Source organism: Pristiophorus japonicus, chromosome 22, assembly GCF_044704955.1.
Source record: "Pristiophorus japonicus isolate sPriJap1 chromosome 22, sPriJap1.hap1, whole genome shotgun sequence".
Taxonomy (NCBI): Eukaryota; Metazoa; Chordata; class Chondrichthyes; family Pristiophoridae; genus Pristiophorus; species Pristiophorus japonicus.
The window spans coordinates 56366176-56389501 of record NC_091998.1 but is presented as its reverse complement, the minus strand read 5'-3'; the positions used below and the strand labels follow the sequence as shown (position 1 = coordinate 56389501).

Genomic DNA, 23326 nt, shown 5'->3' with positions numbered 1-23326 from the left:
GCAACTCGCTGCCACAGGGAGGGGTTGAGGTGAATAGTATCGATGCATTTAAGGGGAGGCTGGACAAGCATATGAGGGAGAAGGGAATAGAGGGTGATGCTGATAGATTTAGATAAGGAAAGAAGGGAGGAGGCTCGAGTGGAGCATAAACGCTGCATGGACTGGTTGGGCCGAATGGCCTGTTTCTGTGCCATATATCCCGTGTAAACTTTTCCGACGTTCTGCACATGCCCACGGCTGCATTCTCAGTTTCCTCAGTGATTACAGTGGGGGGGGGGGCGGCCTGGAGCAGCATCTCCCCCCCCCGGCCCCACCACCAGCTCCCGACCCAATCAGGAAAGAAAAGAAAGACTTGCATTTATATAGCGCCTTTCACGACCACCGGACGTCCCAAAGTGCTTCACAGCCAATGAAGTACTTTTGGAGTGCAGTCACTGTTGTAATGTGGGAAATGCGGCAGCCAATTTGCGCACAGCAAGCTCCCGCACACAGCAATGTGATAATGACCGGATAGTCTGTTTTTGTTATATTGATTGAGGGATAAATATTGGTCCCAGGACAACGGGGAGAACGTCCCTGCTCTTCTTCAAATAGTGCCATGGGATCTTTTACGTCCACCTGAGAGAGCAGACGGGGCCTCGGTTTAAAGTCTCATCCAAAAGACGGCACCTCCGACAGAGCAGCGCTCCCTCAGCACTGCCCTTGCGACAGTGCAGCACTCCCTCAGCACTGCCCCTCTGACAGTGCAGCACTCCCTCAGCACTGCCCCTCTGACAGTGCAGCACTCCCTCAGCACTGCCCCTCCGACAGTGCAGCACTCCCTCAGCACTGCCCCTCTGACAGTGCAGCACTCCCTCAGTACTGCCCCTCCGACAGTGCAGCATTCCCTCAGTACTGCCCCTCCGACAGTGCGGCGCTCCCTCAGTACTGCCCCTCCGACAGTGCGGCGCTCCCTCAGTACTGCCCCTCCGACAGTGCGGCGCTCCCTCAGCACTGCCCCTCCGACAGTGCAGTGCTCCCTCAGTACTGCCCCTCCAACAGTGCGGCGCTCCCTCAGTACTGCCCCTCCGACAGTGCGGCGCTCCCTCAGTACTGCCCCTCCGACAGTGCGGCGCTCCCTCAGTACTGCCCCTCCGACAGTGCGGCGCTCCCTCAGTACTGCCCCTCCGACAGTGCGGCGCTCCCTCAGTACTGCCCCTCCGACAGTGCGGCGCTCCCTCAGTACTGCCCCTCCGACAGTGCGGCGCTCCCTCAGTACTGCCCCTCCGACAGTGCGGCGCTCCCTCAGTACTGCCCCTCCGACAGTGCAGCACTCCCTCAGTACTGCCCCTCCGACAGTGCGGCGCTCCCTCAGTACTGCACTGGGACTGTGGGCCTAGATTTTTGTGATCGAGTTGCTGGAGTGGGACTTGAACCCACACTGACCAGTGCTGGCCTGTGAGCTGACCCCGACTAACACTTTGTTTGTTTCCCTCCGCAGGTCTCGACTGGCGGACTTCCTGTCGACCTGCCAACCCTCCGCGTTATCAGTGAGCGGCTGCTTCCGGGAGAACTACGCGGCCTGCTTGCTCTCATACTCAGGTCTGATCGGTGAGTGGGACGCGGGGCGTCTGGGGCGCTCACCCGCGGGGCCGCACTGGTGCCTTTGCTGCGTCCAGTGTGAAGCCAGATTTAGTTTAATTCTACGCCGGAAAAATTTTCATTTTCTGCATTGAATACACTTAAGGCAGAGAAAGACAGATTTTTGAGCGATAAGGGAGTGAAGGGTTATGGGGAGCGGGCGGGGAAGTGGAGCTGAGTCCATGATCAGATCGGCCATGATCGTATTGAATGGCGGAGCAGGCTCGAGGGGCCGAATGGCCGACTCCTGCTCCTATTTCTTATGTTCTTATATCGAGCGTGCAGCCTGAGGTGAGAGGGTGTGGGGTTTGCTGCATCCTCACTGGCTCAGTGCCTCCTGTTAGCCAGCGCTGTGAACACTCAGGGGAGTTGGTTATATAAAAGGCTTTTAAAAAATAATTCTCTCGTCAGACTGATTCTGAGAGGCAAATAACGCCCCCTGAAAATTGCTGTGTGCAACTTCCACACAAAATGTTCAAAACTGGTTTCCTGATGGACATTTAAAAAGTCTGGTGTATATAGTGGCTGCGTTTCTCCCCAGTTGGGGCTGCACTGCCATTTGGCCTTCTACGAGCGATCGATAAAGCCTGAGTCCTCGCGGGACGCAGGGTGAATAAATGACACATGAAAGCCTCGGCAACCAAAAAGGGGCTTTCAGCAGAATTATCTCACAGATTCAGGCGCATAACACGGCGAGCAGAGATCTTCAAAGGTGCTTCCATCCCTGCCCGGACTGAGTGCGTTGCAGTCGCTCAGATGAAAGCTTCAGTTTCGAACCGTGGGAAAGAGGGTTTAAAAGCAAATTGCTTGAGCGGGAATTTGCTCCTTTTGAAGGTTTTGCGTTTTATTCCTGGAATGGGGAGGCGGTGTTGAACTCCTCTTGGAAAATGACGTTTTCTTCAGCTCGTTGCCTGGGTTAATGTTGACCTTTTGCAAACTCTGGCAGCACCAGGTGTCTTATTGAGGCTTTTCATCTAAAAAATGTAAAACTCTTCGGCAGGCTGAATATCATTGCTGACACTACCTGATGACGGATAGTTTACGGACTGAAGTGTAGTCAGGAGGTTTAGCTGCCGATCCCGGGGCATCACATTGCAGCACTGAGGGATTCCCTGTACATATATATTTTTTAATTCGTTCCCGGGATGTGGGCATCGCTGGCAAGGCCGGCATTTATCGCCCGTCCCTAATCGCCCCTCGAGAAGGTGGTGGTGAGCCGCCTTCTTGAACCGCTGCAGTCCGTGTGGTGAAGGTGCTCCCACAGTGCTGTTAGGGAGGGAGTTCCAGGATTGTGACCCAGCGACGGTGAAGGAACGGCCGATATATTTCCAAGTCGGGATGGTGTGTGACCGGGAGGGGAACGTGGAGGTGGTGGTGTTCCCATGCGCCTGCTGTCCTTGTCCTTCTAGGTGGTAGAGGTCGCGGGTTTGGGAGGTGCTGCCGAAGAAGCCTTGGCGAGTTGCTGCAGTGCATCTTGTAGATGGTGCACACTGCAGCCACGGTGCGCCGGTGGTGGAGGGAGAGAGTGTTGAAGGTGGTGGATGGGGAGCCGATCAAGCGGGCTGCTTTGTCCTGGATGGTGTCGAGCTGCTTGAGTGTTGTTGGAGCTGCACTCATCCAGGCAAGTGGAGAGTATTCCATCACACTCCTGACTTGTGCCTTGTGTAGATGGTGGAAAGGCTTTGGGGAGTCAGGAGGGACAATACATTACATCTGTTTTATGGGTGTTAAACTGGTGCAAAACCTACCAATTTTGGGGCCTGTGTCCCAAGACCAATGTGTCAAACGTGATATTGGAATGGACAGTGTAATGTGTGCACCTGCTGTGGAGCTAATGCACCGTGAGTGACTGAGCCAGTCACGTGATGTTCACAAAACTCAATAAAACCCCAGCCAGTTGAGTTCAGGTCCTCCACGATGAGGCGTGCTGTTGTGAGCCTGGTGGATGAACTGGTCGGGTTCAGTTCATTTATTAAACCTTTGCTAATAAACCAGCTCGTTCCTTACAGCAAATGTGTAGCCGTGAATTCTTAAGCAAAGAACCCATGAAGCAAACGCACTACAGGCAGCGTTTATGATTCCTGTGTGCCCATGTGAACCAGGCGTTGGGCCCATTGCACACGCTAATCATGGGCCTACTTGTCAAATTTGGTGACAAACTAGCGCAGGCTCTGACGGATCTTTCTGAGTCTCCAACGGACGAACCAGTTTCCGTCCGACACTCAGTGCCCTCCTGGCCTAATGTTTATCACTCAGCCAACGCCTAAATAAATAGATGATCCGGGTCATTATCACAGTGCTATTTGTGGGATCTTGCTCTGCCCAACTAGCCTGCCGAGTTTCCCAACGGTTACAGAGTACCCTGTGGACTGTTACGTGCTCTGGGACATACTGAGGGGCTGCACAGCGCGGGAGAAATAGCTTGTTCTTTCGCTGTGACCCATTCGACGACACACCTCCATCAGCTCGGTCTCACTCTGCCTCTTTTGTGCCCCCCCCGACAGGAAGTGAGATGACCCCAAACTACGTGGACACCACGGACATTGTCGTGGCTCCGTGGTGCACGTGTAGCGGCAGCGGCAATCAAAAGGAGGAGTGCGACAAGTTCCTCAACTACTTCAAGGACAACGCCTGCCTGAGTAAGCCCAGTGTTGCGGGGCGCGCGTGGACTCAGTGTAACCTGCCTCCCTCGCACTGCTTCCGAAAGGTGTATTCTCAGCTCCAACCACCATACATCCCTGAGGCACAGGCTCACATAAACGAAAGACAGCGACTGCTGGCAGTGCCTTAGGCAATCAGTGCTGAACTCATACACAGCACTGAGTAAACATTGTCAGCACGTGTGTACTGCGCTCGAAGGCATTGTTAAAGTGCTTGTGATGGGTACAGTGTACAGCGGGGTCTCTGAACATGTTTCAGCCTGTTAAACAGCCAGTGTCAGCCGTGGCTCAGTGGGCAGCACACTCGCCTCTGGGTCAGAAGGTTGTGGGTTCAAGTCCCACTCCAGGGAGTGCTGCACGGTCAGAGGGGCAGTACTGAGGGAGTGCCGCATTGTCAGAGGGGCAGTACTGGGGGAGCGCCGTACTGTTGGAGGGGCAGTACTGAGGGAGTGCTGCACTGTTGGAGGGGCAGTACTGGGGGAGCGCCGTACTGTTGGAGGGGCAGTACTGAGGGAGTGCCGCATTGTCAGAGGGGCAGTACTGGGGGAGCGCCGTACTGTCGGAGGGGCAGTACTGGGGGAGTGCTGCACTGTCGGAGGGGCAGTACTGGGGGAGCGCCGTACTGTTGGAGGGGCAGTACTGAGGGACTGCTGCACTGTCAGAGGGGCAGTACTGGGGGAGCGCCGTACTGTTGGAGGGGCAGTACTGAGGGAGTGCTGCACTGTCGGAGGGGCAGTACTGGGGGAGCGCCGTACTGTTGGAGGGGCAGTACTGAGGGAGTGCTGCACTGTCGGAGGTGCCATCTCTCAGATGAGATGTTAAGTCAGGGCCTCGTCTGCTCTCTCAGGTAGATGTAAAATATCTCATGACACTCTTTCGAAGAAGAGCAGGGGAGTTCTCCCTATTGTACTGGGTCAGTATTTATCCCTCAATCAAAATAATTTAAAACAGATTATCACATTGTTGTTTGTGGGAGCTTGCTGTGCGCCAATTGGCTGCTGCGTTTCCCACAATACAACAGTGACTACACTCCAAAAGTACTTCATTGGCTGTAAAGCCCTTTGAGACGTCCTGCAGTGGTGAAAGGCACTATATAAATGCAAGTCTTTCTTTTCTTGCATATAAGGGCATGGCTGGCTGGGACCAGGACAAGGTGGTCAGGATTTTGCGGCCAGTTTCGGGACAATAACTGAGCCCGTGCCCTCACGATGGTGGAGGACCTAAGCTAGGCTGCAGCTGTCTGAAGTTTGTACTGAGCCCCAGTTCCCACATAGCGGTCCCTGACTGGCAAAGCTACCCAGAACTACCTCGAGTGTACAGCGCAGAATACAGTCATTCGGCCCCCTGCTCCGTGCCGGTGTTTATGCTCCACACCAGTCCCCTCCCACCCCTCTCCATCTCCCACCATCACCATATCCCTCTATTCCTTTCTCCCTCATGTGTTTATCCAGCTTCCCCTTAAATGCATCGATACTATTCGCCTCAACCCCTCCCTGTGGCAGCGAGTTCCACATTCTCACCATGAACAGACACGGAACTATTTCCCCTCCGATATGAATCATTTTTTTTTTTCCTCACTAAATATCTTAGGCAGAACAAACATCTCTAAATGCCGAATGTTGTGAATGTCATATGTAAATCTAAACTCATCTTGACAAATGTACAATGCTACAGGCTCTGGAGAATACAGCGTTCTTCGGGGAATAGAAAATAGTTCCTCTGGAAAGCCTACCCAGTGAATTAACTCTGCAACCATTCTAATTCACTGAACACATTTGTGTAGACAAGAGTCTGATGTTGCTATGGAGATGCAAGTATGGTGAACAGGCCCAGGGGAAGCTCTGCACAGCATTAATCTCCAGGGGACCGTTTAAATTTGGAACTGTGGAATATTCTGCCCAGTGTCCCCCGTCAATAAGGAACAATCTCTCTGACCTTATTGTCCTTTCTATAATTAGCTGACCGAGACCACACACCGCACTCCAACTGTGCCCCAAACATTGCTTTGCACAAATCTATCACTGCTTCTTTAATCTTGTACTCTACGCCTCTGTACTAAAACCCAACAGAGACAAGACTAACAAGTTTGAAAAGAAATCCATAAATATGTGCATCTTCCACCCTTCCTAAACTAAACTTCAGCTCATCCAAAACTCGACTGCCCCGTGTCCTAACTTGCACCGAGTCCCGCGCACCCATCACCTACCCCCCCCCACGACCTACATTGGCTCCCGGTCCGGCAACGCCTCGATTTCAAAACTCTCATCCTTGTGTTCAAATCCCTCCATGTCCCTCGCCCCTCCCTATCTCTGTAATCTCCTCCAGCCCCACAGCCCCCCGAGATCTCTGTAACCTCCTCCAGCCCTACAACCCCCCCGAGATCTCTGTAACCTCCTCCAGCCCCACAGCCCCCCAAGATCTCTGTAACCTCCTCCAGCCCTACAACCCCCCGAGATCTCTGTAACCTCCTCCAGCCCCACAACCCCCCGAGATCTCTGTAACCTCCTCCAGCCCTACAACCCCCTGAGATCTCTGTAACCTCCTCCAGCCCTACAACCCCCCCGAGATCTCTGTAACCTCCTCCAGCCCCACAGCCCCCCGAGATCTCTGTAACCTCCTCCAGCCCTACAACCCCCCGAGATCTCTGTAACCTCCTCCAGTCCCACAACCCCCCGAGATCTCTGTAACCTCCTCCAGTCCCACAACCCCCCCGAGATCTCTGTAACCTCCTCCAGCCCTACAACCCCCCGAGATCTCTGTAACCTCCTCCAGTCCCACAACCCCTCCGAGATCTCTGTAACCTCCTCCAGCCCTACAACCCCCCGAGATCTCTGTAACCTCCTCCAGCCCCACAGCCCCCCGAGATCTCTGTAACCTCCTCCAGCCCTACAACCCCCCGAGATCTCTGTAACCTCCTCCAGTCCCACAACCCCCACCCGAGATCTCTGTGCTCCTCCAATTCTGGTCCCCTTGCCCATCCCCCTGATTCCTATCGCTCCACCATCGGTGGCCGTGCCTTCTGTTGCCTGGGGCCCAAGCTCTGGAACTCCCTCCCCAAATCTCTCCGCCTCTCTCCCTTCCTTCAAGACGCTCCTTAAAACCGACCTCTTCGACCAAGCCTTTGTTCCGCTCCTTATGCGGCTCGGTGTCAAATTCCGTTTGATTTACGCTCCTGCGAAGCACCTTGGGACGTTGTACTACATTAGAGGCGCTATATAAATACAAGTTGTTGTTGCAGGGGAAATAAATGGTCTTTTGACAGCCGACCTTCAAGTCATGCGTTTCAACAACAACAACCTGTGCCTTTAACGTCGTGAAACCTCCCAAGGCGCTTCACCGGAGTGTTCTGAGATAAACCTTCAGTAAACTCCTTCCTTATTGATGTTTATGAGCTGGATCCACAAAAAGAATGCAGTAACCTCTCTAATGACTTGTTTTATGAAACGTGTTTTTTTTTAATGCAGGAAATGCGATGCAAGCGTTTGGGAATGGGACGGATGTGAATATGTGGAATACAGGCGGGCCCACGCTGGCCACCTCCCTGCTGAAGACCCAGAGGACCGCTGAGAGCGCGCCACCGTCCGACCACATTAAGGAGATCACCACGGCGGACGATGCGAACATTCTCACCACGTGTGCCGACCTGCAGGTACGGCGCCTTCTGCCCGAGTACAGAAGGGGGCAAGAGATGGTCACACCTTCCGACAGGCCGGGGAGTAAAGGCACATCGGGTGGGGGGCCCGTGACTGAGCCAAACAGGCCAGGCCTGGGCTGATCCGGGAGGGGTGCAGCAAGAGCTGCTCTTCTTAAAAAAACTCATTCACGGGATGTGGGCGTCGCTGGCAAGGCCGGCATTTATTGCCCTGGAGAAGGTGATGGTGAGCCGCCATTTCAGAGCGCAGTTGAGATTGCTGTGGGTCTGGAGTCACATATAGGCCAGACCGGGTAAGGGCGGCAGATTTCCTTCCCAAAGGGCCATGAGTGAACCCGTTGGGTTTTCAGAACAATCGAGTAGTTTCATGCTCACCATTACTGAAGCCAGATTTTTATTCCAGATTTTTTTTTATTGAATTGAGTTTTAATTCCCCGGCTGCCGTGGTGGGATTTGAACTTGTGTCCCCGGATCATTAGTCCAGACCTCTGGATTACTGGTCCAGTCACATAACCACTATGGTTCCGTACGCCAATGCACCCTAGATTAAGGGAGGGATAAAAATTATCCAGGGTTCCTGCTCCTGAACTGTACTAGTGCTGCAAAGTGTGTTCTACTGCACATTACCTATAGTTTTATTAATTCCCAGGATGTGGGCGTCGCTAGCAAGGCCGGTATTTATTGCCCGTCCCTAATTGCCCCTGGAGAAGGTGGTGGTGAGCCGCCTTCTTGAACCGCTGCAGTCCGTGTGGTGAAGGTGCTCCCACAGTGCTGTGCGGGAGGGAGTTCCAGGATTGTGACCCAGCTATCCGAGGACAGGATTCAGAGAATCGTAGAAAAATACAGCAAATTCGGCCCATCGTGCCTGCCTTCCACACAGTACAAACACACCAATCACTAAACGTTGCGACACAGGTTAGCAAGGCCATAAAAAAAGCAAACCAAGAACTAGGGCTTATTTCTAGAGGGATAGAATTGAAAAGTAGGGAAGTTATGCTAAACCGGTATCGAACCTTGGTTAGACCACACTTGGAGCAGTGCGTACTGTTCTGGTCGCCAGATTATAAAAAGGATATCGAGGCACTGGAGAGGGTGCAGAGAAGATTTACAAGGATGACACCAGAAATGCGAGGGTATACATAATCGGGAAAGGATGAACAGGCTGGGCCTCTTTTCTCTTGAAAAAAGAAGGGGCGACCTAATAGAGGTCTTTAAAATGGTGAAAGGCTTTGATAGAGTGGATACAGAGAGAGTGTTTCCACTTGTGGGGAAGTGCATAACTAGAGGCCATCAATATAAGATAGTCACCAAGAAATCCAATGGGGAATTCAGAAGAAACTTCTTTACTCAGAGAGGGGTGAGAATGTGGAACTCGCTGCCACAGGGAGGGGTTGAGGCGAATAGTATCGAAGCATTTAAGAGGAGGCTGGACAAACATATGGGGGAGAAGGGAATAGAGGGTTATGCTGATAGATTGAGATGAGGAAAGACGGGAGGAGGCTCGAGTGGAGCATAAACACCGGCATGGACTGGTTGGGCCAAATGGCCTGTTTCTGTGTCGTATATCCCGTGTAATATTTATCCAATTCCCTGTTGAAGGTTATTATTCCGCCATGGTGGGATGGGATTGGATTGAGCTTGTGTACGGCTCACGGCCGGAATGTCTACCTGCCCTCACCGGGCAGTCTCGCAACATAAGAATGGGCTTTTGATCGAGGCGCTGAGGGGCAGCCAGGATCTGTGAACGTCCCACCCCAGAGCTCTGAGGACTGGGGGAGAGGAGGTAACATGGTGAGGCAGCGCTAGGCCTGGCCTGCTCTTGGCTGTGTGTTACACCTGCCTGCTCCGACCAACGTCACGAGATCCCCTCCACCCTGCTCCCCCCACCCCATGGCATCAACACTCAACGTCATGCTGGTAGCTTTTACACAAGCTGTTCATAAATCATGCATTTGTTCTTTCAATAGCGGCAGATTTGGCCAACCTTCAATCACTCACTTTGACCAGTGTTCCTGTGCAGGTTTATAGATTTTCCCAACAACCTCTCCTCCCTCCAAAGGCCAAACATGACCCTAAGCTCTGTGGAAACATTGCAAAGTTACAAAATACTTCCAGCACCAAAACAGGCCATTCGGCCCAACACGTCTGTGCTGGTGTTTATGCTAATCAGCAGACATCGCAATTATTTATTATTCACAGTTGATTTATCGATAATTACAATTGCGATACACAATGTCTCTCTCTATATCAATATATATAGATATCAAAATTCTCAACCTAGTTTTCAAATCACTCCATTCTACACCTTATCAGGCAGCCCTCGCCATTCACCGTTCCGTCAGCTTAGTGAGCACGGTGTGATGAAGAATAATTCTGAGCCTTATTTTCAAATCCCTCCATGGCCCTCGCCCCTCCCTATCTCTGTAATCTCCTCCAGCCCCACAAACCCCCGCGATGTCTGCGCTCCTCGAATTCTGCCCTCTTGAGCTTGCCTGATTATAATCGCTCCACCATTGGTGTCCGTGCCTTCTGTTGCCTGGGCCCCAAGCTCTGGAACTCCCTCCCTAAACCCCTCCGCCTCTCTTTCCTCCTTCAAGACGCTCCTTAAAACCTACCTCTTTGACCAAGCTTTTTGTCGCCTGCGCTAACTTTTACTTCCGTGGCTCGGTGTCAATTTTTTTAATCGCGTAATATTCCTGTGAAGCGCCTCGGGATGTTTCACTATGTTAAAGGCGCTATATAAATACAAGTTGTTGTTATAAACGAAGTCTTGTGAAGATTGTGTGACCATCACACTCTGAGCAGCACACGCCAAGGCTCAGAGTTTCCTCCACAGTCGCGCCCACGGACACGTGTAATCCCAGCACAAACCAATCACGTGGCTTAAAGGATTTCAGAATCTGGGGCATAAGGTGGGGGTTACCCGTGTAACAACACCAACGTGCATTTATATAGCGCTTTCAACATAGTAAATATGTCCCAAGGTACTTCACAGGAGCGTTATCAAAATGTAACCCTCAGCCATGGAAGGAGATATCTGGGCAGGTGACCAAAAGCTTGCTGAAAGATGGAGATTTTAAGGAGCGTAGGGAATTCCAGAGCTCAGTGACTCGGCAGCCACCAATCTACTTTCCCGCCCAAGCCCTATATCCCTGGATTCACCAAGACTCCAAAAATCGATCGATCTCTGTCTTGAATATACTCAACGACTGAGTCTCCACAGCCCTCTGGGGCAGAGAATTCCAAAGATTCACCACCCTCTGAGTGAAGAAATTCCTCCTCATCTCAGTCCTAAATGGCCGACCCCTTATTCTGAGACTGTGATCCCTGGTTCTAGACTCCCCAGCCCGGGGGGAAACATCCTCCCTGCATCTACCCTGTCGAGCCCTCCAAGAATTTTATACTTTTCAATGAGATCACGTCCAACGAATATAGGCCGAGTCTATCCTGTGTCTGACTGTCGAGTGTCAGAAGTAGCCCCCTCAGAATCTTGTATGTTTCAGTGAGACCACCTCTCATTCTTTGAAACTCCAGAGAGTATAGGCCCATTCCACCCAATGTAACGAGGTTAGGAGGACGCTTGGGTGTAACTTGACATTGGAATATTGGACGCACCAAAGGACGCATTTATTTAACAAACTACAACAACAGCTTGCATTTATATAGCACCTTTAACGTAGTAAAACGTCCCAAGGTGCAATGCGTCCAGGCTGCCAGTGGAATCGATGTACCACACCTCTCTCGTGGGAAGTCGGCAGATTAACAAGGTCAGGGAAAAACTTATTTCTCCTTCAAACGAACCTATTTGTAAAGATTGCTTTGCGTGTGACGTAATGTGACAACTGAAGGAGATGCGTTGGATGCACATCTCCAGGACAAATGGGCACTCCCTGCTTGTGTGGAACTTTTCTATCTGTTCTTGGGCAGTGGGCTGGTAAGCTCCCGTTTATGGCCGTCCTCCCCGATTGTCCAGAAACGGGAGCAGACCCACGGACGTCCCACTTTTTGAGCAGCTGTTACTGGTTTATCTTTCTGGGTGGCAGCTTCAGAGGCCCTGTGGAGAAACCATGGGCTTATGGGCTGGAGTCACAAGTAGGCTAGACTGGGTCGGGGGGTGGCACAGACCCGAGGTGCAACATGTGCACCATTGAGGATGCTCACAGGTTTGTAGAGCTGTTGAGTTGGGAGTGGCTTAGCCAGTCACGTGATGGTCTCCAGGCTCAATAAAACCCCAGCCCGTTGGGTTCAGGGGATCCACGATGGGGCAGGTGGTTGTGAGTCTGATGGATGAACTGGTAATGTGTCGTGTGATTGTTAAACCTTTACTAAGAAGCCAACAAGTTCTTAATAGCAATGTGTTGCTATGAATTCTTAAGCAAAGAACCCATGAAGCAAATACATTACAGGAGAGTATTAAAGAAAGAAAAGAGCTTCCATTTATATAGCGCCTTTCACAACCTCAGGAGGTCCCAAAGCGCTTCACTGCCAATGAAGTACTTTTTGAAGTGTAGTCACTTTTGTAATGTAGAAAATGCAGCAGTCAATTTGCGCACAGCAAGCTCCCACAAATAGCAATGTGATAATGACCAGATCATCTGTTTTTCGTGATGTTGATTGAGGGATAAATATTGGCCTCAGGACACCAGCGAGAGCTCCTCTGCTTTTCTTCGAAATAGTGCCATGAGATTTTTTTACATCCACTTGAAAGGGCAGACGGGGCATCGTCCGAACGACAGCACCTCCGACAGTGCGGCACTCTCTCAGTACTGCCCCTCCGACAGTGCGGCACTCCCTCAGCACTGCCCCTCTGACAGTGCAGCGCTCCCTCAGTACTGCCCCTTCAACAGTGCGGCGCTCCCTCAGTCCTGCCCCTCCGACAGTGGAGCGCTCCCTCAGTACTGCCCCTCCGACAGTGCAGCGCTCCCTCAGTACTGCCCCTCCAACGGTGCAGCATTCCCTCAGTACTGCCCCTCCGACAGTGGAGCGCTCCCTCAGTACTGCCCCTCCGACAGTGCAGCGCTCCATCAGCACTGTCCCTCCAACAGTGCAGCTCTCCCTCAGTACCTCCCCTCCGACAGTGCAGCTCTCCCTCAGTACTGCCCCTCCGACAGTGTGGCGCTCCCTCAGTACTGCCCCTCCAACGGTGCAGCATTCCCTCAGTACTGCCCCTCCGACAGTGCGGCGCTCCCTCAGTACTGCCCCTCTGACAGTACGGCGCTCCCTCAGTACTGCCCCTCCGACAGTGCGGCGCTCCCTCAGTACTGCCCCTCCGACAGTGCGGCGCTCCCTCAGTACTGCCCCTCTGACAGTGCGGCGCTCCCTCAGTACTGCCCCTCTGACAGTGCGGCGCTCCCTCAGCACTGCCCCTCTGACAGTGCGGCGCTCCCTCAGTACTGCCCCTCTGACAGTGCGGCGCTCCCTCAGTACTGCCCCTCCGACAGTGCGGCGCTCCCTCAGTACTGCCCCTCTGACAGTGCGGCGCTCCCTCAGCACTGCCCCTCTGACAGTGCGGCGCTCCCTCAGTACTGCCCCTCTGACAGTGCGGCGCTCCCTCAGCACTGCCCCTCTGACAGTGCGGAGCTCCCTCAGTACTGCCCCTCCGACAGTGCGGCGCTCCCTCAGTACTGCCCCTCCGACAGTGCGGCGCTCCCTCAGTACTGCCCCTCTGACAGTGTGGCGCTCCCTCAGCACTGCACTGGGAGGGTGAGCCTGTGTCAGAGGCGAGAGCGCTGTACCCTGAACTGTTTGGGTATTTACAAGCTGCCTGCTTTATTGGCCGTTCCTATTGTTGCTCTCGGCCCACATTGAATTCGATGTTGAGATTTGCCTCGGTGCGATTTGAACTGACAATTGTTGGTCAAGGACCATCAGTGCTGTGCTCCCATGGCCGTGTCGATAGTGCCCCTCTGTACACTGGGCTGTAATTCATCAGCGAGTTGCGGCTATAAATAGCAAACCTTTCATGTGCTGCATTGTTGGCTTTGAAGCAGTGACATTGGCTTTTACAGATTCCAGTCAAAGAACAATTTCTGATTCATAAAGCCCGAAGCAAGGAGGCTGATGGAACAGAAATAACTTTCGGAAATTGCTCCGTGCCGTACATTTGGAAAATGTGCACATCATTAATCACAGATCCAATCAGGTGACAGCTTATTTAGTCATAAAGCATCGTGTTTGCATATTTAGGCCCATTTAATCATGGCAAGATTTACAGAGGAAAGCGACAGCATCATGCATTTGTATAGCGCCTTTAATGTTGTAAAACATTAACAGACACAAATTTGACACCGAGATACAGAAGGAAAAATTAGGACAGGTGACCAAAAGTTTGCTCAAAGAGGTTGGTTTTAAGCAGCGTCTTAAAGGAGGAGAGGTTTAGAGGGGGAGTTCCAGAGCTTGGGACCCAGGCAACAGAAGGCACGGCCACCGATGGTTGAGCGATTATAATCAGGGATACTCAAGAGGGCAGAATTGGAGGAGCGCAGACATCTCAGGGGGGTTGTAGGGCTGGAGGAGAGTACAGAGATAGGGAGGGGCGAGGGCCATGGAGGGAGTTACAGAGATAGGGAGGGGGTGAAGGCCATGGAGGGAGTTACAGAGATCGGGAGGGGGTGAAGGCCATGGAGGGAGTTACAGAGATAGGGAGGGGGCAAGGGTCATGGAGGGAGTTAAAAGGATAGGGAGGGGGAGAGGGCCATGGAGGGAGTTACAGAGATAGGGGGGGATGAGGCCATGGAGGGAGTTACAGAGATAGGAGGGAGCGAGGGCCACGGAGGGATTTGAACACGAGGATGATAATTTTACAAGCAGCACAGGAAGAAGTAAATGAGTCAGAGTAGAAGGGTGGAAGATATAAAGCTGTTAAAGTAGCAGGCGGGGGCGAGCGGTGCCAACTAATGGAGTACGCGCCAATGGCCCACAGCTGGCTGTGTGAGTGTGAGGCAGGGAGACACGAGGAACGAGGCTGGGGAGTGAGGTGCTGAAATCCTGACAAGGTTATTTTTTTTCATTCAACACATCACCCATTTGCAAGAAAGTAATCAGCAGCCGAATGCCTGTAATGTGCGGTGTTGGTACACTTGACCAGGCTGTCAGATCTTCGCGCCGTGTGAGGAGAGACTATAAATAAAGCCGATTTATGCATCTCACAACTGGCTGTGTAACTAAAGTACCACATGTGTGGATCTGCACCAAATACAATTGGGAACGATCCTGGACTACAGCTGCATTGTATGCACCTGTGAGCATGCTCACGGGTTTGTAGGGCTGAGGGCCGCCTGCAATTTCTGCGGTCTGGAAGAGTCTGTGTTCCATGTTTTTATGGAATGCACGAGGTTGCAGCCCCTGTTCCACTATTTAAAGGGGCTGCTCCTGAAATTCTGGCTGCACTTCAGTCCCACACTCCTGGTCTTTGGGCACCCTGTGCGGAGGGGAGCGCGTAGGTCCGAGGGCCTCCTCGTAGGACTGCTCCTGGGCACGGCCAAGGGTGCCATCAGCCGGTCCAGGCAGCGGGCGGTCGAGGGGGTCGTTCAGCCTGACTGCCTGCCTCTCTTCCGTGGTTACATCCGGGCCAGGGTGTCCCTAGAGATGGAGCACGCGGTGTCCACCGATACGCTCGCGGCCTTCCGCGTGAGGTGGGCACCGGAGGGACTGGAGTGCGTCGTCACCCCCGGCAACCAAATTTTAATTTGATTTTATATGTTTTAAAGTTTAATTTGTTTTAAATGCCGGTTTTAGTGTCCCCCTCCTCTTTTATAGGGGACACTTGTAAATTATGGTTTTAGAGCCCAAAAAAAACTACAAAAATACAAAAAAACCCAACAAAAAAAATCAACAAAAAGGGCCTTGGGATCAGGAGGCACTTGATCTAATGTTTGTTTTGTTTACTCTAAAAGAGTTGTAGGGCTGAGGACCGTCTTTCGGATGAGATGTTAAACCGAGGCCCCGTCTGCTCTCTCAGGGCACTATTTCGAAGAAGAGCAGGGGAGTTATCCTCAGTGTCCTGGCCAATATTTATCCTTCAATCAACATCACTAAAACAGAATATCTAGTCATTATCACATTGCTGTTTAACCGTTTATGGTTCACAAAGTTTTATTTGTTAATTTGTCGGTTGTACTGACGCTTTAATAAGGGGGCACTCAGCTTTATCGTTTAATTAACATATTTGTAGAGCTGTTGAGTTGGGAGCAGCTTAGCCAGTCATGTGATGGTCACAAGACTCAAAAAAGCCCAGCCAGTTCAGTCAAGTGGTTGTGAGCCTGGTAGATGAACTGATAATGTGTAGTGTGAATGTTAAACCTTTGTTAATAAACCAACTAGTTCTTAATAGTTCCCTCAGTACCGCCCCTCCGACAGTGCAGCACTCCCTCAGTACCGCCCCTCCGACAGTGCGGCGCTCCCTCAGTACTGCCCCTCCGACAGTGCGGCGCTCCCTCAGTACAGCCCCTCCGACAGTGCAGCACTCCCTCAGTACTGCCTCTCCGACAGTGCAGCACTCCCTCAGTACTGCCCCTCTGACAGTGCAGCACTCCCTCAGCACTGCCCCTCCGACAGTGCAGCACTCCCTCAGTACTGCCCCTCTGACAGTGCAGCACTTCCTTAGTACTGCCCCTCCCTCAGCACTGCACTGGATTGGTCAGCCTGGATTATGTGCTCAGGTCCCTGGAGTGGGACTTGAACCCCGAACCTTCTGACCAAGAGGCAGGAGAGCTGCCCACTGAGCCCCGGCTGACTGAAATTACAGTATTGAGGGTCAGAGCATCCTCAACACAAAGGAGCAATGCCCCGGGACAAAACATCTCCATTGCATCCCCTTGGGTAGAAGGCTGCACCAAACCTTGCCAATCAAGAGGGATTGGGAACAGCACAGAGAGTGATTTGATGATGTCTCTAAGCAGAAGTACCTGCAGTCAGAAAGCACTCCATGTAACCCTCGAGCGGGGATCTTGGCTATCAGTGACAACCCGGTGCAACGAGTGGTTGGCTTCAGCGAAGTGGAGTTGGGGTGGGTTATCGGAGGCGGAGCAGAGGGAGGGGTTGAGGGAGGATAGGCCGGAATGAAGGGGGCAACTCCCACCCAACTTCTTTTATTGCCCAATCTTACAGCCAACAGTGAGCACAATGATGTTTTTTAGCTGAAATGCCGTCACTTCTCACAGCGACACGATGGGCTGAAATGCACAGGAGTCGTCCTCTGCAAGTGAACGTGCTCTTGCCCCGCAGCTCCAGTGTAACTCCGGGTTGCACAGCAGTACGATATTTCTTTGCCTTGGTTTGAGATCACAATCTGACTCCCAGCTGCATTTCCAAGTCCGATTAGCGTTCCGGCTGTTAATTCAACCCCAGAAGTGGAAGGAAGCTTATAAATTGGCCGTCTTTTACCTTACCCACTTCAAAATGGCAGATGTCAGGCGGTTACTAGAATTTTATTCATTCACGGGATGTGGGCGTCGCTGGCAAGGCCGGCATTTATTGCCCGTCCCTAATTGCCCCTTGAGAAGGTGGTGGTGAGCCGCCTTCTTGAACCGCTGCAGTCCGTGTGGTGAAGGTGCTCCCACAGTGCTGTTAGGGAGGGAGTTCCAGGATTGTGACCCAGCGACGATGAAGGAACGGCCGATATATTTCCAAGTCGGGATGGTGTGTGACTGGGAGGGGAACGTGGAGGTGGTGGTGTTCCCGTGCAAGGTGATGAAGACTTCCGTGTTTGCTGATGTGTGTTGATTCTGGTTTGTCCTTGTTAAAGTATCGATTCAAGTGGTGAGTGCTTTAGGACACTGCTTGTGAGTACACCCCCTGCTCTTTTATCAAAATAATGCCATGGGATCATTTCGCCCACCTGAGAGGCCGAATGGGTCATTGGTTTAATATCTCATCCAAAAGACAGCACCTCCGACACTGCAGCACTCCCTCAGCATTGGTAGCATGAGCCTAGATTTTTTGTGCTCAAGTCTCTGGAGTTGGACTCAGTGTTGTATTTGTTTCATGGGTCCTTTGCTTAAGAATTCATAGCAACACATTGCTACTAAGAACTAGTTGGTTTCTTAGCAAGAGTTTAATAATCACACTACATTTTGTGTATGTATAATATACCTTATGTACCTTCACACTGTATACATTATGCTTGCACCACTAGAGGGTGCAACTGGTGGAGACCTAGGGGCCACCTGCACACTGCAGGCAACCAGGTATAAAAGGGAGTTCGCCTCTTGGTCTCCTCACTCAGGAGCTGCAATAAATGGACAAAGGTCACCACAGTTCATGTACAAAATCTCGCCTCGTGGAGCCATTATTAGAGTGCTTACAGACACAATACTATACATTACCAGTTCATCCACCAGGCTCATCTACCAGACTCAATCGATACATTTTTGGAGTCTAGGGGAATCAAGGGATATGGAGATCAGGTAAGAAAGTGGAGTTGAGGTCGATGATCAGCCATGATCTTATTGAATGGCGGAGCAGGCTCGAGGGGCCATAGAGCCTACTCTTGCTTCCATTTCTTATGTTCTTATGCTCACAACGACCTGCCTCATCGTGGATCCCCCGAACCCAACTGGCTGGGGTTTTATTGAGTCTTGTGAACATCACGTGACTGGCTAAGCCACTCCCAACTCAACAGCTCTACAACTATTTTAGTTGAACCTGTAAATCAAATGCCTCCTGAGATAGGGACACCAAAACCGAGAAATTAACAAATTAAACTTTGGACATTAAACAGATCAAATTAAAATTTGGTTGCCGGGGGTGATGATGCACTCCAGTCCCTCCGGCACCCACCTCCCGTGGAAGGCTGCGAGCATACCGGTGGACACCGTGTGCTCCATCTCCAGGGACACCCCTGGCCCGGATGTAACCGTGGAAGAGAGGCAGGCAGTCAGGCTGAACGACCCCCTCGACCGCCCGCTGCCTGGACCGGCTGATGGCCCCCTTGGCCAGGCCCAGGAGCAGTCCTACGAGGAGGCCCTCCGACCTGCCCGCTCCCCTCCGCACAGTCAATAGCCCTACAAACCTGTGAGCATCCTGGTAGCTGCAATCCAGGTTATTTCCTAATTGCAGTTCGTGCAGTCCCACAGGTACATACATGACAGACTTGTAGCCACAACTTCCTGACTCAGAGGCAAGGGTGCCAACCCACTGAGCCACAACTGACACAGAAACTGCTGTGGAAATACATTCCTCTGGGAGCACAGAGAAGCGGTGTCTGCATTGGTTAATCTCCCCCGGAGATTATTGGGAGTCAGACAGAGATTGATGGGGACGTTTCTGACCACAGCGCAAACACGGAACGAAAGAAAAGGCCGAACGAACATGCTGACCTACTTGAGAAACTGACTTCATTTACATATCAAAAGCAAGTTGTGTGACCCCAGCGCTGGTTGAGAAAGTCTGTCGCTGTGTGTTCAAGGTCAATCATTCCTTCAGGGATTTCAACAACTCTTGGAATGTAAATGCGAGACTGGAGCCTCACAAAGGGAAGACGTTGAACAAACCTAAAATATGCCATGCAGTAGTTTGATGGAAAACCTGATGCCTGGAGGGCAGGGTGGGGGAGAATTAAATGAGAGAGATTCATTTGCTGGGTTCTACATTTTGCGATGCAATCATATACCTCATGGGATGGCACCGAAACCCTGCTCACCCATCAACCCCTGTGCTCGCTGCCCCGTGTCCTAACTCGCACCTAGTCCCGCTCACCCATCACCCCATGTGCTCGCTGACCCATGTCCTAACTCGCACCAAGTCCCGCTCACCCACCACCCCCTGTGCTCGTTGACCCGTGTCCTAACTCACACCGAGTCTCACTCACCCATCACCCCCTGTGCTCGCTGACCCGTGTCCTAACTCGCACCGAGTCTCGCTCACCCATCAACCCCTGTGCTCGCTGACCCGTGTCCTAACTCGTACCAAGTCCCGCTCACACATCACCCCCTGTACTCGCCGACCTACATTGGCTTCCAGTCCGGCAATGCCTCAATTTTAAAAATCTCATCCTCATGTTCAAATCCCTCCATGGCCCTTGCCCCTCCCTATCTCTGTAATCACCTCCAGCCCCACAACTCCCCCGAGATCTCTGCACTCCTCCAATTCTGCCCTCTTGCTGATCCTGATTATAATCGCTCAACCATCGGTGGCCGTGTCCAAGTCAGGATGGTGTGTGAGGAAGGGGAACATAGAAACATAGAAACATAGAAAATAGGTGCAGGTGTAGGCCATTCAGCCCTTCGAGCCTGCACCACCATTCAATAAGATCATGGCTGATCATGCAACTTCGGTACCCCATTCCTGCTTTCTCTCCATACCCCTTGATCCCAATAGCCGTAAGGGCCGCATCTAACTCTCTTTTGAATATATCTAACGAACTGGCCTCAACAACTTTTTGTGGGAGAGAATTCCTCCTGTTCCCAACTCTCTGAGTGAAGAAGTTTCTCCTCATCTTAGTCCTAAATGGCTTACCCCTTACCCTTAGACTGTGACCTCTGGGTCTGGACTTCCCCAACATCGGGAACATTCTTCCTGCATCTAACCTGTCCAGTCCCATCAGAATTTTATATGTTTCTATGAAATCCCCTCTCATTCTTCTAAATTCCAGCGAATATAAGCCTAGTCAATCCAGTCTTTCTTCATATGTCAGTCCTCTCATCCCGGGAATCAGTCTGGTGAACCTTCGCTGCACTCCGTCAATAGCAAGAATGTCCTTCCTCAGGTTAGGAGACCAAAACTGTACACAATATTCAAGGTGTGGCCTCCCCAAGGCCCTGCACAACTGCAGTAAGATCTCCCTGCTCCTATACTCAAGGCCAACATGCCATTTGCCTTCTCCACCGCCTGCTGTACCTGTATGCCAACTTTCAATGATTGATGTACCATTATACCCAGGTCTCGTTGCACCTCCCCTTTTCATAATCTGTCACCATTCAGATAATCTGCCTTCCTGTTTTTACCACCAAAGTGGATAACCTCACATTTATCTACATTATACTGCATCTGCCATGTATTTGCCCACTCACCTAACCTGTCCAAGTCACCCTGCAGCCTCTTAGCATCCTCCTCACAGCTCACATTGCCACCCAGCTTAGTGTCATCTGCAAACTTGGAGATATTAGATTCAATTCCTTCATCTAAATCATTGATGTATATTGTAAATAGCTGGGGTCCCAGCATTGAACCTTGCGGTACCCCACTAGTCACTGCCTGCCATTCTGAAAAGAACCCGTTCAATCCTACTCTTTGCTTTCTGTCTGCCAACCAGTTCTCTATCCATGTCAGTACATTACCCCCAATACCACGTGCTTTAATTTTGCACACTATCTTGTGTGGGACCTTGTCAAAAGCCTTTTGAAAGTCTAAATATACCACATCCACTGGCTCCCCCTTATCCACTCTACTAGTTACAGCCTCAAAAAATTCTAGAAGATTTGTCGAGCATGATTAAACTTTCATAAATCCATGTTGACTTGGACCGATCCTGTCACTGCTTTCCAAAAGCACTGCTATTACATCTTTAATAATTGATTCCAACATTTTCCCCACTACCGATGTCAGGCTAACTGATCTATAATTCCCTGTTTTCTCTCTCTCTCCTTTTTTAAAAAATGGTGTTACATTAGCTTCCCTCCAGTCCATAGGAACTGATCCAGAGTCTATAGACTGTTGGAAAATGATCACCAATCCATCCACTATTTCTAGGACCACTTCCTTAAGTACTCTGGGATGTAGACTATCAGGCCCTGGGGATTTTTCAGCCTTCAATCCCATCAATTTCCCTAACACAATTTTCTGACGAATAAGGATTTCCTTTAGTTCCTCCTTCTCGCGAGACCCTCGGTCCCCTAGTATTTCTGGAAGGTTATTTGTGTCTTCCTTCGTGAAGACAGAACCAAAGTATTTGTTCAATTGGTCTGCCATTTTTTTCTTTCCCCATTATAAATTCACCTGATTCTGACTGTAAGGGACCTACATTTGTCTTCACTAATCTTTTTCTCTTCACGTATCTGTAGAAGCTTTTGCAGTCAGTTTTTATGTTCCCTGCAAGCTTACTCTCATATTCTATTGTTCCTCTCCTAATTAAACCCTTTGTCCTCCTCTGCTAAATTCTAAATTTCTCCCAGTCCTCAGGTTTGCTGCTTTTTTTGGCCAATTTATATGCCTCTTCCTTGGTTTTAACACTATCACTAATTTCCCTTGATAGCCACGGTTGAGCCACCTTCCCCATTTTATTTTTACTCCAGACAGGGATGTACAATTGTTGAAGTTCATCCATGTGATCTTTAAATGTCTGCCATTGCCTATCCACAGTCAACCCTTTAAGTATCATTCTCCAGTCTATCCTTGACAATTCACGTCTCATACCATCGAAGTTACCTTTCTTTAAGTTCAGGACTCTAGTCTCTGAATTAACTGTGTCACTCTCCATTTTAATGAAGAATTCTACCATATTATGGTCACTGGTCCCCAAGGGGCCTCGCACAACAAGTTTGCTAATTAATACTCTCTCATTACACAACACCCAGTCTAGGATGGCCAGCTCTCTAGTTGGTTCCTTGACATATTGTTCTAGAAAACCATCCCTTATACACTCCAGGAAATCCTCCTCCACCGCATTTCTACCAGTTTGGTTAGCCCAATCTATGTGTAGATTAAAGTCACCCATGATAACTGCTGTACCTTTATTGCACGCATCCCTAATTTCCTGTTTGATGCCATCCCCAACCTCACTACTACTGTTTGGTGGTCTGTACACAACTCCCACTAGCGTTTTCTGCCCTTTGATGTTCCGCAGCTCCACCCATACAGATTCCACATCATGCAAGCTAATGTCCTTCCTTACTATTGCGTTAATCTCCTCTTTAACCAGCAATGCCACCCCACCTCTTTTATCCTTTCTGTCTATCCTTCCTGAATATTGAATACCCTTGGATGTTGAGTTCCCAGCCTTGGTCACCCTGGAGCCATGTCTCCGTAATCCCAATTACATCATATCCATTAACAGCTATCTGCGATGTCAATTCATCCAGCTCATTACGAATGTTCCTCGCATTGAGACACAGAGCCTTGAGGCTTGTTTTTTTAACATTCTTTGTCCTTTTAGAATTATGTTGTACTGTGGCCCTTTTTGATTTTTGCCGTTGATTTTTCTGCCCTCCACTTTTTCTCATCTCCTTTCTACCTTTTGCTTCTGGGCCCATTTTACTTCCCTCTGTCTCCCTGCATAGATTCCCATCCCCCTGCCCTATTAGTTTAAATCCTCCCCAACAGCACTGGCAAACACTTCCCCTAGGACATTGGTTCCGATCCTGCCTAGGTGCAGACCGTCCGGTTTGTACTGTTCCCACCTCCCCCAGAACCAGTTCCAATGTCTCAGGAATTTGAATTCCTCCCGTCTGCACCATTC

At 50.9% G+C, this 23326-nt stretch overlaps 1 protein-coding gene across 1 annotated transcript in view; it reads left to right on the top strand.

The window, feature by feature from the left end:
* The window catches only part of LOC139234775 (GDNF family receptor alpha-2-like), a 290018-nt gene that overhangs the window by 260559 nt on the left and 6133 nt on the right, over nucleotides 1–23326 (top strand). Inside the window, exons 5-7 of the mRNA XM_070865467.1 lie at nucleotides 1481–1590; nucleotides 4125–4259; nucleotides 7745–7929. Coding sequence (XP_070721568.1) covers nucleotides 1481–1590; nucleotides 4125–4259; nucleotides 7745–7929 — 430 coding nt within the window. The remainder of the gene's footprint in view (nucleotides 1–1480; nucleotides 1591–4124; nucleotides 4260–7744; nucleotides 7930–23326) is intronic.